The sequence below is a fragment of the Macaca fascicularis genome, chromosome 18, assembly GCF_037993035.2.
Source record: "Macaca fascicularis isolate 582-1 chromosome 18, T2T-MFA8v1.1".
Taxonomy (NCBI): Eukaryota; Metazoa; Chordata; class Mammalia; order Primates; family Cercopithecidae; genus Macaca; species Macaca fascicularis.
In genome coordinates, this window is record NC_088392.1 from 36,510,348 (window position 1) to 36,523,001 (window position 12,654).

General features: G+C 37.5%; 1 protein-coding gene across 8 annotated transcripts in view; it reads right to left on the reverse strand.

The window, feature by feature from the left end:
* Window positions 1–12,654, reverse strand: part of DCC (DCC netrin 1 receptor) — a 1,206,733-nt gene that overhangs the window by 365,795 nt on the left and 828,284 nt on the right. For all 8 annotated transcript variants that reach the window (XM_005586668.5, XM_074022755.1, XM_074022754.1 and 5 more), the window contains exon 8: window positions 11,310–11,466. In XM_005586668.5, the coding sequence (XP_005586725.3) occupies window positions 11,310–11,466 (157 nt within the window). The remainder of the gene's footprint in view (window positions 1–11,309; window positions 11,467–12,654) is intronic.

Below are 12,654 nucleotides of genomic sequence, written 5' to 3' on the forward strand. Positions count from 1 at the left end.
TTTATTATGTGGGATTTCTCTGGTTCCACTACAGGCCAACCCTAACCACCTAAAGTAAATTTTCCATGAAGCAGTAATTAAGGGTTTCCTCTCTGCTCAATGTAGTCCACACTCCTCTGTAAATGGGCAGATAAGCACACTGGGTTCTGAAGAAAAGAGAACAGTGAATATGACAAGTTTACCCAATTTTTGGGTAAACTTGGATTGTTCGGCCTCTCACTGCATTAGCAACCCCTGTAAAAGCAGCAGGGACCCCAAGCCTCCTCCCTCTCAGTGATGTTCTGTCCTATGAATCTGAAGACATAATTACCTTAAAATATGCAACAATCAGAGTCATGATCTATAACACTAGATGGATTTTCAGACAAAGCTTCTTTACTTCATTCCTTTCCCCCTAAGTTGGCAGTGTGGGGGAGTTAAGCCAAATTCAGGATAAGTGGCTTGAAGTAAAGGAATCAAGTCACTTGTGCCTGCCTGAATCCATTCACTGTAAATTTACTCAATGAAAATTCATGTAGAGCATCAAATATATAAAGTCTGACTCCTCATGCTAAAAAGTGTGTAGACAACTTGTCCACTTTGACTTTTACAAGGAGGCTATAAGAAGAGTTAGTTAATAAGAAACATTTATTTTTCATGAATTCTAATTTTAAGAACTTGGAGTTACCTGGTTAAAGTGTCTTGGAAAATAGCTGTTTCTATTCTAAAAGCATATCCTTTGACCCACTAACAATAATGTTCCTGCTTTACTAAGATCAGTCCCTGTTGTAACTCTTAAGCACTGACATCTTTTGAAGCATGAAGTCAAGCATGGCAACATGGGATGTACCAGTCTGCAATTTACATTGAGACCTAATTCTGGGTAGAGTATATTCTCCTGTGCCTAGAACTGGTCCCTGCTTTAGTTGGCGCTTAAATGTATTGCATTATAATAGTAGCTTTTTCTAGTGTTTTGCCATTAATCGTCTCAGTTTTTGCTATCATCTATTGACAAAGATACCCTTTTAACACACATAACCTGTCAACTCCATGCCCACAATCTTGTGCTAGCTGCCATTCTAGGTTAATATTATCTCACCTCCATGGAACAAGGTTCAAAGACCTTCACGATGTGGCCCAAAGCTTTGCACAGTCATCTGTGATGATCCATGCTGCCCCAGAACCCCTATGTCCATGTCAGCTTCTCTGCCTTTTCTTATTTTGCTTTTCTTTTTTTTTTTTTCTTTTTTTGTTTCTTTTTCTTTTATTAAAGTTCTGGGATACATGTGCAGAACGTACAGATTTGTTACATAGGTATATACGTGCCATGGTGGTTTGCTGCACGCATCAACCCACCATCTACATTTGGTATTTCTCCTAATACTACCCCTCCCCTAGCCCCCTGCCCCCAGACAGACCCCGGTGTGTGATGTTTCCCTCTCTGTGTCCATGTGCTCTCACTGTTCAATTCCCAGTTATGAGTAAGAACATGTGGTGTTTGGTCTTCTGTTCTTATATTAGTTTGCTGAGAATTATGGTTTCCAGCTTCATCCATGTCCCTGCAAAGGACATGAAGTCATCTTTTTTTATGGCTGCATAGTATTCCATGGTGTATATGTGCCACATTTTCTTGATCCAGTCTATCATTGATGGGCATTTGGGTTGGTTCTAATTATTTGCTATTGTGAACATTGCTACAATAAACATATGTGTGCATGTGTCTTTACAGTAGAATGATTTATAATCCTTTGGGTATATACCCAGTAAAGGGATTGCTGGGTCAAATGTTATTTCTGGTTCTAGATCCTTGAGGAATCGCCACACTGTCTTCCACAATGGCTGAACTAATTTACACTCCCACCAACAGTGTAAAAGTATTCCTATTTCTCCATATCCTCTCCAGCATCTGTTGTTTCTTGACTTTTAAATGATCGCCATGCTAACTGGTGTGAGATGGTATCTCATTGTGGTTTTGATTTGCATTTCTCTAATGACCAGTATGATGAGCCTGGAGTTACCTTCTCTTGACTCACACTTCTGACTCTGGCAAAAGCTTGTTTCAAATGAAACCAAATTGGAAACCAATTCAAAAGAAATGTTTACCTGAAACTTCCTACCCTTATGTCTTCGAACCCAGTACCATTAAATGATCTCTTTTGTGTTTTCGTTGCTTTTGGTTTATACATCTAGTGTATTATGTATCACATTGTATTAACGGACATGCATGTTTCTTTGACTTGATTGTAAATTATTTAAAAAGACAAGCCATATTCCATTTATATTTTATTCACACTTAGCATATAGATTCACTGAGCGTAAAAAATGGCTATGTTGCTGGGGCTCATAATTTTTAAAATAAACGTGAAACTAAAAGAGAATAATTACAGAAAATCTCCATATAATGGGACCTTAGAAATGCCTAGAAAATTGGATTCTAATCCATGTTCCATCCCCATTTATTTCGGTCATCTTTGGCATGTCACTTCACCTTCCTGGGTCTCGATTTCATTATTTGAAAACTGAGAGAGTGGGATCTACTCAAAGAAACCTCACTACTCTAACACTTTTCATTAGGAATAGAAAATAGAAAATGTCCTATATCCATGTGTGTTTGTGTTAGCTGAATTCACTTCTATTTTTACATTTCAGAAGTAGAGTTTACAGATTAAACATGATTCTGCATCTTAGTGGATCATGTGTAGCAAGTCTCTAACACGCATTTTTAGTAAATGTGTATTATCTTGCCTAAGTGCCTCAGAGTGTTAACATTTAGTTACAACTTGTGAGTTGAGCAACAAATGCTGCCTTGAGGTGTCAAATACTTAATTAGTTGCTTCAGGAGAAAGAGTTACATTAACATTCCTTTGTGGAGAAGGAGTTATGTTATTCTTAGTGGAAAGATTTTTAGCATCTCCTTTTTATCTGTTCTACTTTCATTCCTTATTTCTTTAGTGAATGCCAGAATGTTATAACAATTAAAAGATTTGAGAACTGAAATATGGTGTTTAATGAAATAGGACTCAAAGTGATAGCAGAGTGATAAAAGTGATAACCACTCAAATGTCACATTCCTTTTTACCCTAAAACCACAGGTTTGGAAATCAATGCTATCTTAGAAAAGTTTCAAGATGTTTCACTGCCAGATAAAGCATAATGAAGACTGGAAATGGGTCTTCTTGGTTAGAGGTATTTCCACTAAGTTTTGGTTAAATTTTTTTTTTCTCGAATTGTTGAAAAGGATAAATGTAGGAATGAGCTTTTTAAAAAGGTGCTTTCCTATAATCTCTGCTTCAATATTAATACACAAGTGAGACTAGTTACATAACAAATAGCTATTGTAACTGCAAATAAAATGCTATATTTTGGGAGTTGGGATAAAACAGATTTTGATTTCAAATTCTTATTTTGTTTAGTTTCAGCCTCTATCCCCATGATAAATGTGACTGAATTCTGGGTTCTATTCTCATTCTGTTTTCTTGGGATGGACCATCTTGCCCTTCTCTAGCTGTAGTGAGCATCCATATGCTGACACATTCCTGATAAATATCTCTGTCCCAATCTTCTCCTCTGAGTTCCAGATTCCTATTTCCAAGGTCCTTCTTGACATTCCCATTTGAATGTTATAAAGGTATGTAAAGTACAACTTGTTTAAAACTGAATTTATGATCTTCATTTCAAATATGGACCTTTTCCAGCATCCTAATCTCAGCAAATTACACAATCATCTCTACACTGGAATATACCAGAAACCAAGTGACTGTCCTTGACAACCCCTTCTCCCTCACCATTCACGTGCAATGCATCATCCAGTCCTGTCAGTTTTGCCCCGTAAATATCTACAAAGTTCTCTCCACTGCTTCATCTCCACTGACATACCCTTAGACCAAGCTACCATCATCTTTTGTTTGCACTTCTGTAATAGCCTGCTAAATGGCTCTGGCACTCACCTGGCTGACCTCTGCTCTAGTTTCCACTTTCTAGTCACGGCCATCTTTTCAAAATGTAGATCTGATTATGACATAGATATCATGCACACATTTCATAAATGCTCTCCCAGAAGCATGTTCCTTTCCACTAAAGCTCTTAACTCAGTGTGTGGTTACACATTTATCAGTAAGATGAACCTTTCAAGATGAACTGCTTCCAGAGAATCTGCTGAGTTCCCTTCCATTTTCAATACGCTGCTGGACATGGACATATAGTCAACTCGCATTCAACATTTGTTAATTTCTATATGACATTTGTGGATGGCATGTTTCATTTTTGAATATGCATTAAGTCCACTGGAGAAATAAAATCACTATTCTCTCATTCAGTGAATTAAAAAAAAATTTGAGGTACAGGACCATGATTTTATATTTTACAGAGAAGTAGAGTGGGGCTCTAAGAAGAAGGCTAACTTTGCCAAGCTTTAAGCCAGGGCCAGAATGTCATGCTTACGATTCTGAGTCTTGTTCTCTTTCTATCACAATATGCTCCCTCATGGATAACAAGCTCCATCAGCTGCAGAGTCCTTAACTCTGAAGAGTGGGGAAAGAATATGTAAACACCACGCTGAAAATGTAATATACCATGAATTCCAAAAGGAATCCTCCATGTCAATCATAAAAAGCTGGTTTCTAATCCTGAACAGTGAGCAGAGGTTTTCTGAGACAGCATAAAGCAATGTGAAGCATATATATGTTGCTGCAAGTTGGAACAACTAGTTCAGCCTTTGTTCTGCCATAAAACAGTGTGTGACCTTGAGCAAGTCAGGGGCTATCTTGGAGGCTTCTCTGCTTCATTTGCAAAATGGAGATACCGGTACCTTATCTGCCTACCTCACAGTGCTATTGTGAGGATTAAATTGAATGATGCTCATAAAAAGTGTTTTAATTCTCTCATCTGCACTCCCACTGTACTTTATATGGAGCTTTTTCAGAAAATGTCTTTCACTTTGTATGGCACAGTGAAGAGATCACTGGACTAGAAACCTGGCATTGAAATCCCAGTTCTAATATTTACTATTTGTGTGGTTTCTTAGCAATATTTTTCAGTCTTTCTGAACAGAGAAAGGCATACTCATTTGTGAAATGGAGATCATCATAAATACCTTATCTGAGGATCAAATGGGTGAATGCTTGTGAAAGTAATAAAGTCTTCTCTAAATAAGAGCTAAGAAACACCCTTGTATTTCAGTTATTTTAATTTTAAGCCCATACGATGATTTGCACATGGCACTAGCTAATAAGAATGAAATGTTTTGGGTGGACACCAAACAAACAGCAAGTGTTTCAGGTGCTTTTATTTAACTTCATTTAATACTCATCACAACCTTATACATCAGATACTATTACTATTCCACATGAGAAAACAAAGTCACTAGTAATTGGCCCAAAGCCACACAGATTACCATCCAGGATTTGAACCCAGGCAGTTCAATTCCACAGCCACATAGCCTTAACATTTTGGCTATACTGTGTTACACTTCATAAGTCATTCTAGTTACAAATGAGAAGTATAATGTGATATATATATATATATATAAAAAATACACAAACTTAGCCAGGTGTGGCGGCATGCACCTGTAGTCCTAGCTACTCAGGAGGCTGAGGTGGGAGAATCCATTGATCCCAGAAGTTTGAGGCTGCAAATGAACTATGATGACACCACTGCACTCTATCCTGAGCAACATAGCAAGACCTCACCTCTCAAAAGAAATACAATAAAAACTCACTAGTGTGTTTTATTACCGGTAAATGTATAATGCAAATCAACTTAGCCATTAAGTCAAAAAGTTATTGGAAAGAAACATATAAAAGAATTGCATGTCATAATTCTATAAATCTCAAGAACATTTAGTTCTCTGCCAGGTTAATCCACTAAGGAAGCAAGATGAAAATGGGATTGAGAGTGCCTGCTTTGGACTATGGGCTGCACTAAATTCTAGTTCTACTACTTACTAGCTGTATAATGGAAGTATAAACTTCTTTAAGTCTCATCTTGGTAAACATACTTTATGTAAGATGCTTACCCTGGTATCTGGCATAGTAAATGCCCAATAAATGCTTGCTGTCACTGTTGATAAAACTGTGGCCTTGGGCATGAGACTTTCCTCTGAGCATTGGTCTCTGAATGTTTAGGTAGCAGGAAGTTAGACTATGATCTCAGAGATCACTTTTCATTCCTAATGATTTTTAGGTACTAATAGGGGATAGCTAGATATCTACGAAGCAATTACTTCACTGCAAATTCTACCTTTCATGTTTTGGAATATATGCTGCTCTTTAACTTAGGAAATAAAAGCACCCCAAGGGGTTGGATAAAAAGATGTGAACTATGGCACTTGCATTATCTACACCATTAACCAGTCAGAAAGATTCGTGATGATCTGAGTTAGAATAACTTTCCTGACAAAGTTATTGCTAATCTGAGAGAAATGTTAAATTCAATATCTTTTAGAAAGGTATGGTGTCAAGCAGCTAAATAAACCTACATGAACAAGCAAACATCACAGCTCAGAGACAGTGGCATATTTTATGGCTCTAGTTGAGAGTCAGAAAAATCAAAATAAATGGAGATATTAGAATAAAATTTTAATATCGACTTTTTTGGAATTAAAGTTTTTATTTAACTGTAGTCAGCTTATTCATCCTCCTCAGTAACACAATTTATTTTATTTGGTAAAAAAAAAAAAACTATCAAAAATATCATATCTCTCTGCCTACTCCACCATATCAGTTCTGATCAGTGTATGTTTACATGAGGCATGATACTGGACACTTAAGCATGAAATTATGACTACGATGTAGTCTCAATCATCAGGAAAAGAAATACACATGTACTCAACCAAACCTCAAACTTGATTAAAGGTGGCAAAGGCCATAACAGTAATGTAATCAAAATGAAGGGGTGAGCTAAAGGCGAAATTGGTGAATTCTGAGTTGGAGGACTATAGAGAGTTCCACACAGTAATTGACATTTCAGTTAAGGCATCAAGTCGAAAAATAGCTCAGTGGATAAAGAAGATAAAGCAGCCTTGCCCATAGGAAGATTACATTCTGGTGAGGAGAAAGGGGATTAGGGAAACAAAATTTGTAAGTAGAAGGTAATAAAGGCTATGGAGAAAAATAAGAATAAGAAGTACATAGGGAGTGCCAGAGGTCAGGAAAGACTTCCATGAGAATTTGACATTGCAGCAAAGATTTGGTAGAAATTAGGGAATGATCCATGTGGATCTCTGAGGAGAAGAACATCCTAGGCAAACTGAAGAGCAAGCGTAAAGATCTCAAAAGAGGTGGATTCTTGGATATTTAGGAAACATAAGGAAAGTGCTACGTGATGAGGTTAGAGAGGTAACAAGAGACAAGAACAAGGACTTCTACTAATTCTGTGAATGAGACAAACAGTCATCACAGGGTTTTGAAGCAGAAGAATGACATACTCTAACTTATGCTTTAAAAGGTTTACTCCAGCTGCTATGGTAAGATTAGACTAAGGAGATTACTGCAGTAGTTCCAATAAGACTTAGTTATACTTAAGGAGGGGGTAAGAAGTGGTAAGACTCAGTATACGTTTTGTTTCTGTTTTTATTTTTTTATTTTTTATTTTATTTTTTTCTGAGACAGAGTCTTGCTTTGTCACCCAGGCTGGAGTGCAGTGGCATGATCTCGGCTCACTGCTACCTCCACCTCCCAGGTTCAAACAATTCCCCTGCCTCAGCATCCTAAGTAGCCAGGATTACAGGTGCGTGCCACCACGCCCAGATGATTTTTGTATGTTTAGTGAAAACGGGGTTTCACCATATTGACCAGGCTGGTCTCAAACTCTTGACCTCAGATGATCCACCTGCCTCGGCCTCCCAAAGTGCTGGAATTACAGGCATGAGCCACCGTGCCTGGCCATGTTTTGTTTTTATTTCTTTATTGATTTTAATTGTTTATCATGAAAATTTAAACAATATAAAATTAGGCAGAATAATATGATGAATTGCTTTATTCCCATAACTCAGCTCAGAATATAAAATCATAGCTAGTCTTCCAGTATTATTTTATAACAAAATCTGGTATATTATTTCATGAATTCAAGATATATTTTGATGGTATTGCCAAGACTTGATGATGGATTCCTTAATAAGAATTAAGAATTAATTAAGAGCTAAGAAATATTCCAATGATTTTGGCCTGATTAATGAGAAATATGAAGATTTCAAAGGTGGGGGGAACTCTGGAATGATAAATTATTTGGTGAGGAGGCATTGGGGTTGAAGGATAACAGGTGTTTGGTTTTGTTCATAAGTCTTAGATGCCCATGGGACATTGACGTTGATAAATCAAGTAGGAAAATGTGTATATGAATATGGATTGCAGGTAAAAAAGTTAGGACCAGAGATACAAATTTGGAATACATCAACATATTCACAGAATATAAAGTCAAGAAGTGGATTAAAGGCTTGAGTCCTGAAGCAATTTGATACGTACAGATCAGAGAAACTGGTAGTAAAAAGTAAAAAGAGCCTGAAAATAAGCAGCCAGAGTAGAATGAGGAGAGCATGTGCAATAGAAAACTGAGTGAAGAATGAGTCTCACCAAAGGAAAAAGGATCAAATGTGACAAAATTTGCTGACTGCTCAAGTAATGTGAAGACTAGGAATTGACTACTGGGTTAGCAACAGGAGGTTATTGGTGAACTTTGATAAGAGCAGTTGCTATTACATTCTAGGGACAAAATCATTATTGGAATATGATGTAAGATATTGGAGTGAAGTTAGACAATTCAAGGAATGTTCCTATGAAAGAGAACAGAGCATGGAGTGGTAGAGGAAAGAAAAGTGAGATTGAAGCAGAATTTGTTGTAATGGAAGATCCAACTACATGCTGACGTGCTGATAGACGTAATTCACCTTAGGGGGAAGAACTGATGATACAGAAGAGAGAAAGAATGGCTGAAGATTTGCTCTTTTATAAGAAAAAATGGGATCTTGTGCACAAGCGAAGGTTTGGCTTTAAAGAGTACAGGCAGTTGTTTTATGGAAATTTGAGGAAAGACAGATTATATGCTTAAAGACACACGTGGGTGAAAAATAATGTCACATATGAAAGTATGTAGAATTCCCCTTCTTATATTACATGAAATTAAAATCAAGGTCAGCTAAGAGTGGGGGAAAGGGTGCAGTTTTGGAGATTTGAGAAGAGAGAAAAAGGCATGAAATATCATTAGTAGTGTATGTGAGAGAAGCTGTCTGATAAATGTAGTATAATTGCCAGTAGCATTAATGGGCAACATGAGATTAGTCGCTATGAATTTAAAGTGAGACGAATTATCCCAGTTATACCTTTTCCTCAAGCTATATTCAGCTACAAGAGAACAAGTAAAGAGTAGGTAGAAAGTTACATTTACTTGAGTTGGTTTTTGCTAAGCAAGTAATATGAAATGAGAGTAGCAGGCAAAACGTTGATGCAAGTCAGCAAGTATTTAATTGCTGTGTTTACTGGCTATGGAATTGTAGCTATGGAATAAGTGAAGATAAACAGGAAAGATAAGGGATAGGATCAACGGATTGCAGGTCTCCGTGAAATCAAAGTTTCGTTGTATTCAGAGTTCTAAATAAAGGATACTAAGACAAGAGTCTGGAGAGTGAGGCAAGAATATGATTTGAAACTCAGATCATGAGAGGTTGCAGTGATTGGTGTTGTCAAGGTTCACGGTATAACCATGGGAGCGAGTAGCCAAGGGGGTACATTGATGCTTAGAATTGAAAGATAAGAAGAAGTTCAATAGAAGAGGAAAGGACAAAACTGTATGATAAGCAGGCCTGTAAACAATTATGAAAATAAATGTTTCACTCAAACAGAAATTTCAACAATTTCTCCTTCCCCTACTCCTTCCCTTTCTTTTCCTCATCCTCCTTCTTCCTATTCTTTGAGCCTTAATTTCAGCTTCTTTTCCACATTGTCTCAGAGCTCACACTATTCTGAGTCCTTCCATTCTGCCTGTGTGGAGGGACTGCCCTGAATTGTTTGCCTGAATTCCCTCAGTTCTCATAGCAATGCTAACAGGTAGAATTTATCTTCCTTTTATTCCTTCTAGCAAAAAAGTATTATTCATATTTAATACATTATTAAACACAGAAACATCACAATTTGATAAATAGGACCATTTTCAAATCTAGCTGTGACTTGAGTGAAAAATTTTTAACCATTACAGATTATAGAAACCATACTTTTACATATATCCATACAGATAGATATAGATAAGGATAGACTGGGGCTAGACTTCCATTGAAAGAAATCTGAAGTTCCATGTACATGTCTTTGTATAGTAATTTTATTGTATTTAAGAACAGTCACACTTTGGGGCAGTGGAGTGAGTGATCAAAACTGTATTTCAAAAAGATAACTACAAACAGTGAGGAAGATAGATTGGCAGGTGAGGAGTGATTCCCAGAGATCAGGTAAAGATGTTGAAAATAACAGAATAAAGGAAGCATGGCTGAGCTGTGGCCAAGGTAAAGCTGACAAGAATTCATGAGGAATGTAGTGTTGGGAGGCAGCAGTCAGTAAAACATGGCATGAATTTTTTGCTTGATCAATGAGGATGGAAGATACCAACATAAACTAAGAAAAGAAAGGAAAAATACACATAAAGAGAATACAGTGAGTATGTTTTGGGCAGGTTGAATTTAAGGTGCCTCCAGGAAATCCATGCAAAAACATGAAGATGATTGGGCAAGAATCATTGCTTCCAGTTTTCACAGCTGCACACACTGAAATCCAAGGAACTTAGGAGTCATCATAAGATCACAAATTGTTGCAGAAATAACACTAAAACAAATGCCTGTTTCTTCACAGTAATGAATAATCTTAGTATAAGGCAATATGGGTATGTCTGTGTCTTCACCATTTTTTTTTTTGATGGGGGCATCTTTGTTGCCCAGGCTGGAGTGCAGTGGCAAAATCTCGGCTCACTTCAACCTCCGCTTCCCATGTTCAAGCAATTCTCCTGCCTCATCCTCCCGAGTAGCTAGGATGACAGGTGCACACCACCACGCCCATCTACTTTTTTGTATTTTTAGAAGAGACAGGGTTTCACCATGTTGGTCAGGCTGGCCTCGAACTCCTGAACTCTGGTGATCCACCCAACTTAGCCTCCCAAAGTGCTGGGATTACAAGTGTGTCAACAACACTGCTTTTTAAAAATGCACATCTCCAATGGGAAATGAGTGAAGGACATAATAGAGATTTCACAGTCTCTCCAAAGTTCCTGCCCAAGATCTCCTCCTGCCATTACCCAATGGTATTGACTTAAAGAGATGACAGATTAAGTTGAATTTTATTGGTAGCATCACCTACCTGTTGTCACCTTCTCTGGAGAAAAAGACCGTGAAGGTTTGAACGTTCCCTTTCGCTTCTGCAGGTGGGCGCCAGCTGAGACGGACAAACCGGCTGGAAACCAAGACAGGGACCACATCTCTGGGAGCTGAAGGGAGGACACTGGAGCTTGGGATAGCTAAGGAGGAAGAAGAGGAGGCTATCAGAGGTGTCAGTGCCATAGGTAAGAATTCGGTAGGAAGGCATATCTAACCTATTAGGAAGCATCTCCATGTTATAGTCACCTTGATTCTAAAGGAAGGAAAAAAACCAAGGGAATGCACACATTAAATGGAATAAAAGGTATATTCATTTTTCTTGGGTTTTAAAGTGTGGCTAATGACATGTATATGATTCCACTGCTTATATGTCCAATTTCTATTACCCATGGGATCTATGACAATCAGGGAAAAAATGTCTGCTCAGGCAAGAGAAGGGGAGAGAAATTTGGCAATGTGAATTTTTAACAAGCACTTGAGTTCTAGAAAAACCTTACTTCAGAACTGTGGATAATATGATTCAATATTGTAAAAGGATTACACTTCTCATGACATTAACTGATAATAGAAAATGTCTTTGGTAAGAGACAAATTATTTTAAGTAATTAATATTTCCCTGAATTGTTTCTGGAATGAAGCAGAGGTTGAATAAGCAAGAATATGGATAAACGAATAAATGAATAAACTCATGCATCTATATTTGAAGTAAAAGACAGTATTACATTTCAGAAGATAAACTCAAGATATACTAAATAGAAATCTAAATTTACAGTGACTATTTGTCAAAGATAACCTATTGGCATTTTGAAGAGTTCTAAGAAGAACTAAGAGGGCCACAATCTCCAGGCTTTTACAAGGTTGGGGGTAGTTATTACTGTAGAAAAAAAATGTGATCATATAGTTTTAATATACAGTAAGGTCACATGATTTCAAACCTCTGCCTCCAGGTTCAAGTGATTCTCCTGCCTCAGGCTCTGCAGTAGCTGGGATTACAGGCACATGCCCCCATGCCTGGCTAATTTTTGTATTTTTAGTAAAGATGGGGTTTTGACATGTTGGCCAGGCTGTGTTGAACTCCTGACCTCAAGTGATCCACCCACCTCGGCCTCCCAAAGTACTGGGATTACAGGCATGGGCCACCATGTCTGGCCCCAAGGTGATTCTTTAAAATATTCATTTCATAGTTAAAATATGTTTCATAGTACAAAAGACACAGACCAAGTAGGTGTACATACACTGACACTGAGTTTAGTAAAGCACTAATTTGGAAGTCAAGCCAATGGAGACTTCAACATTGTATTACATAGCCATGGACTTACCTGTATTCA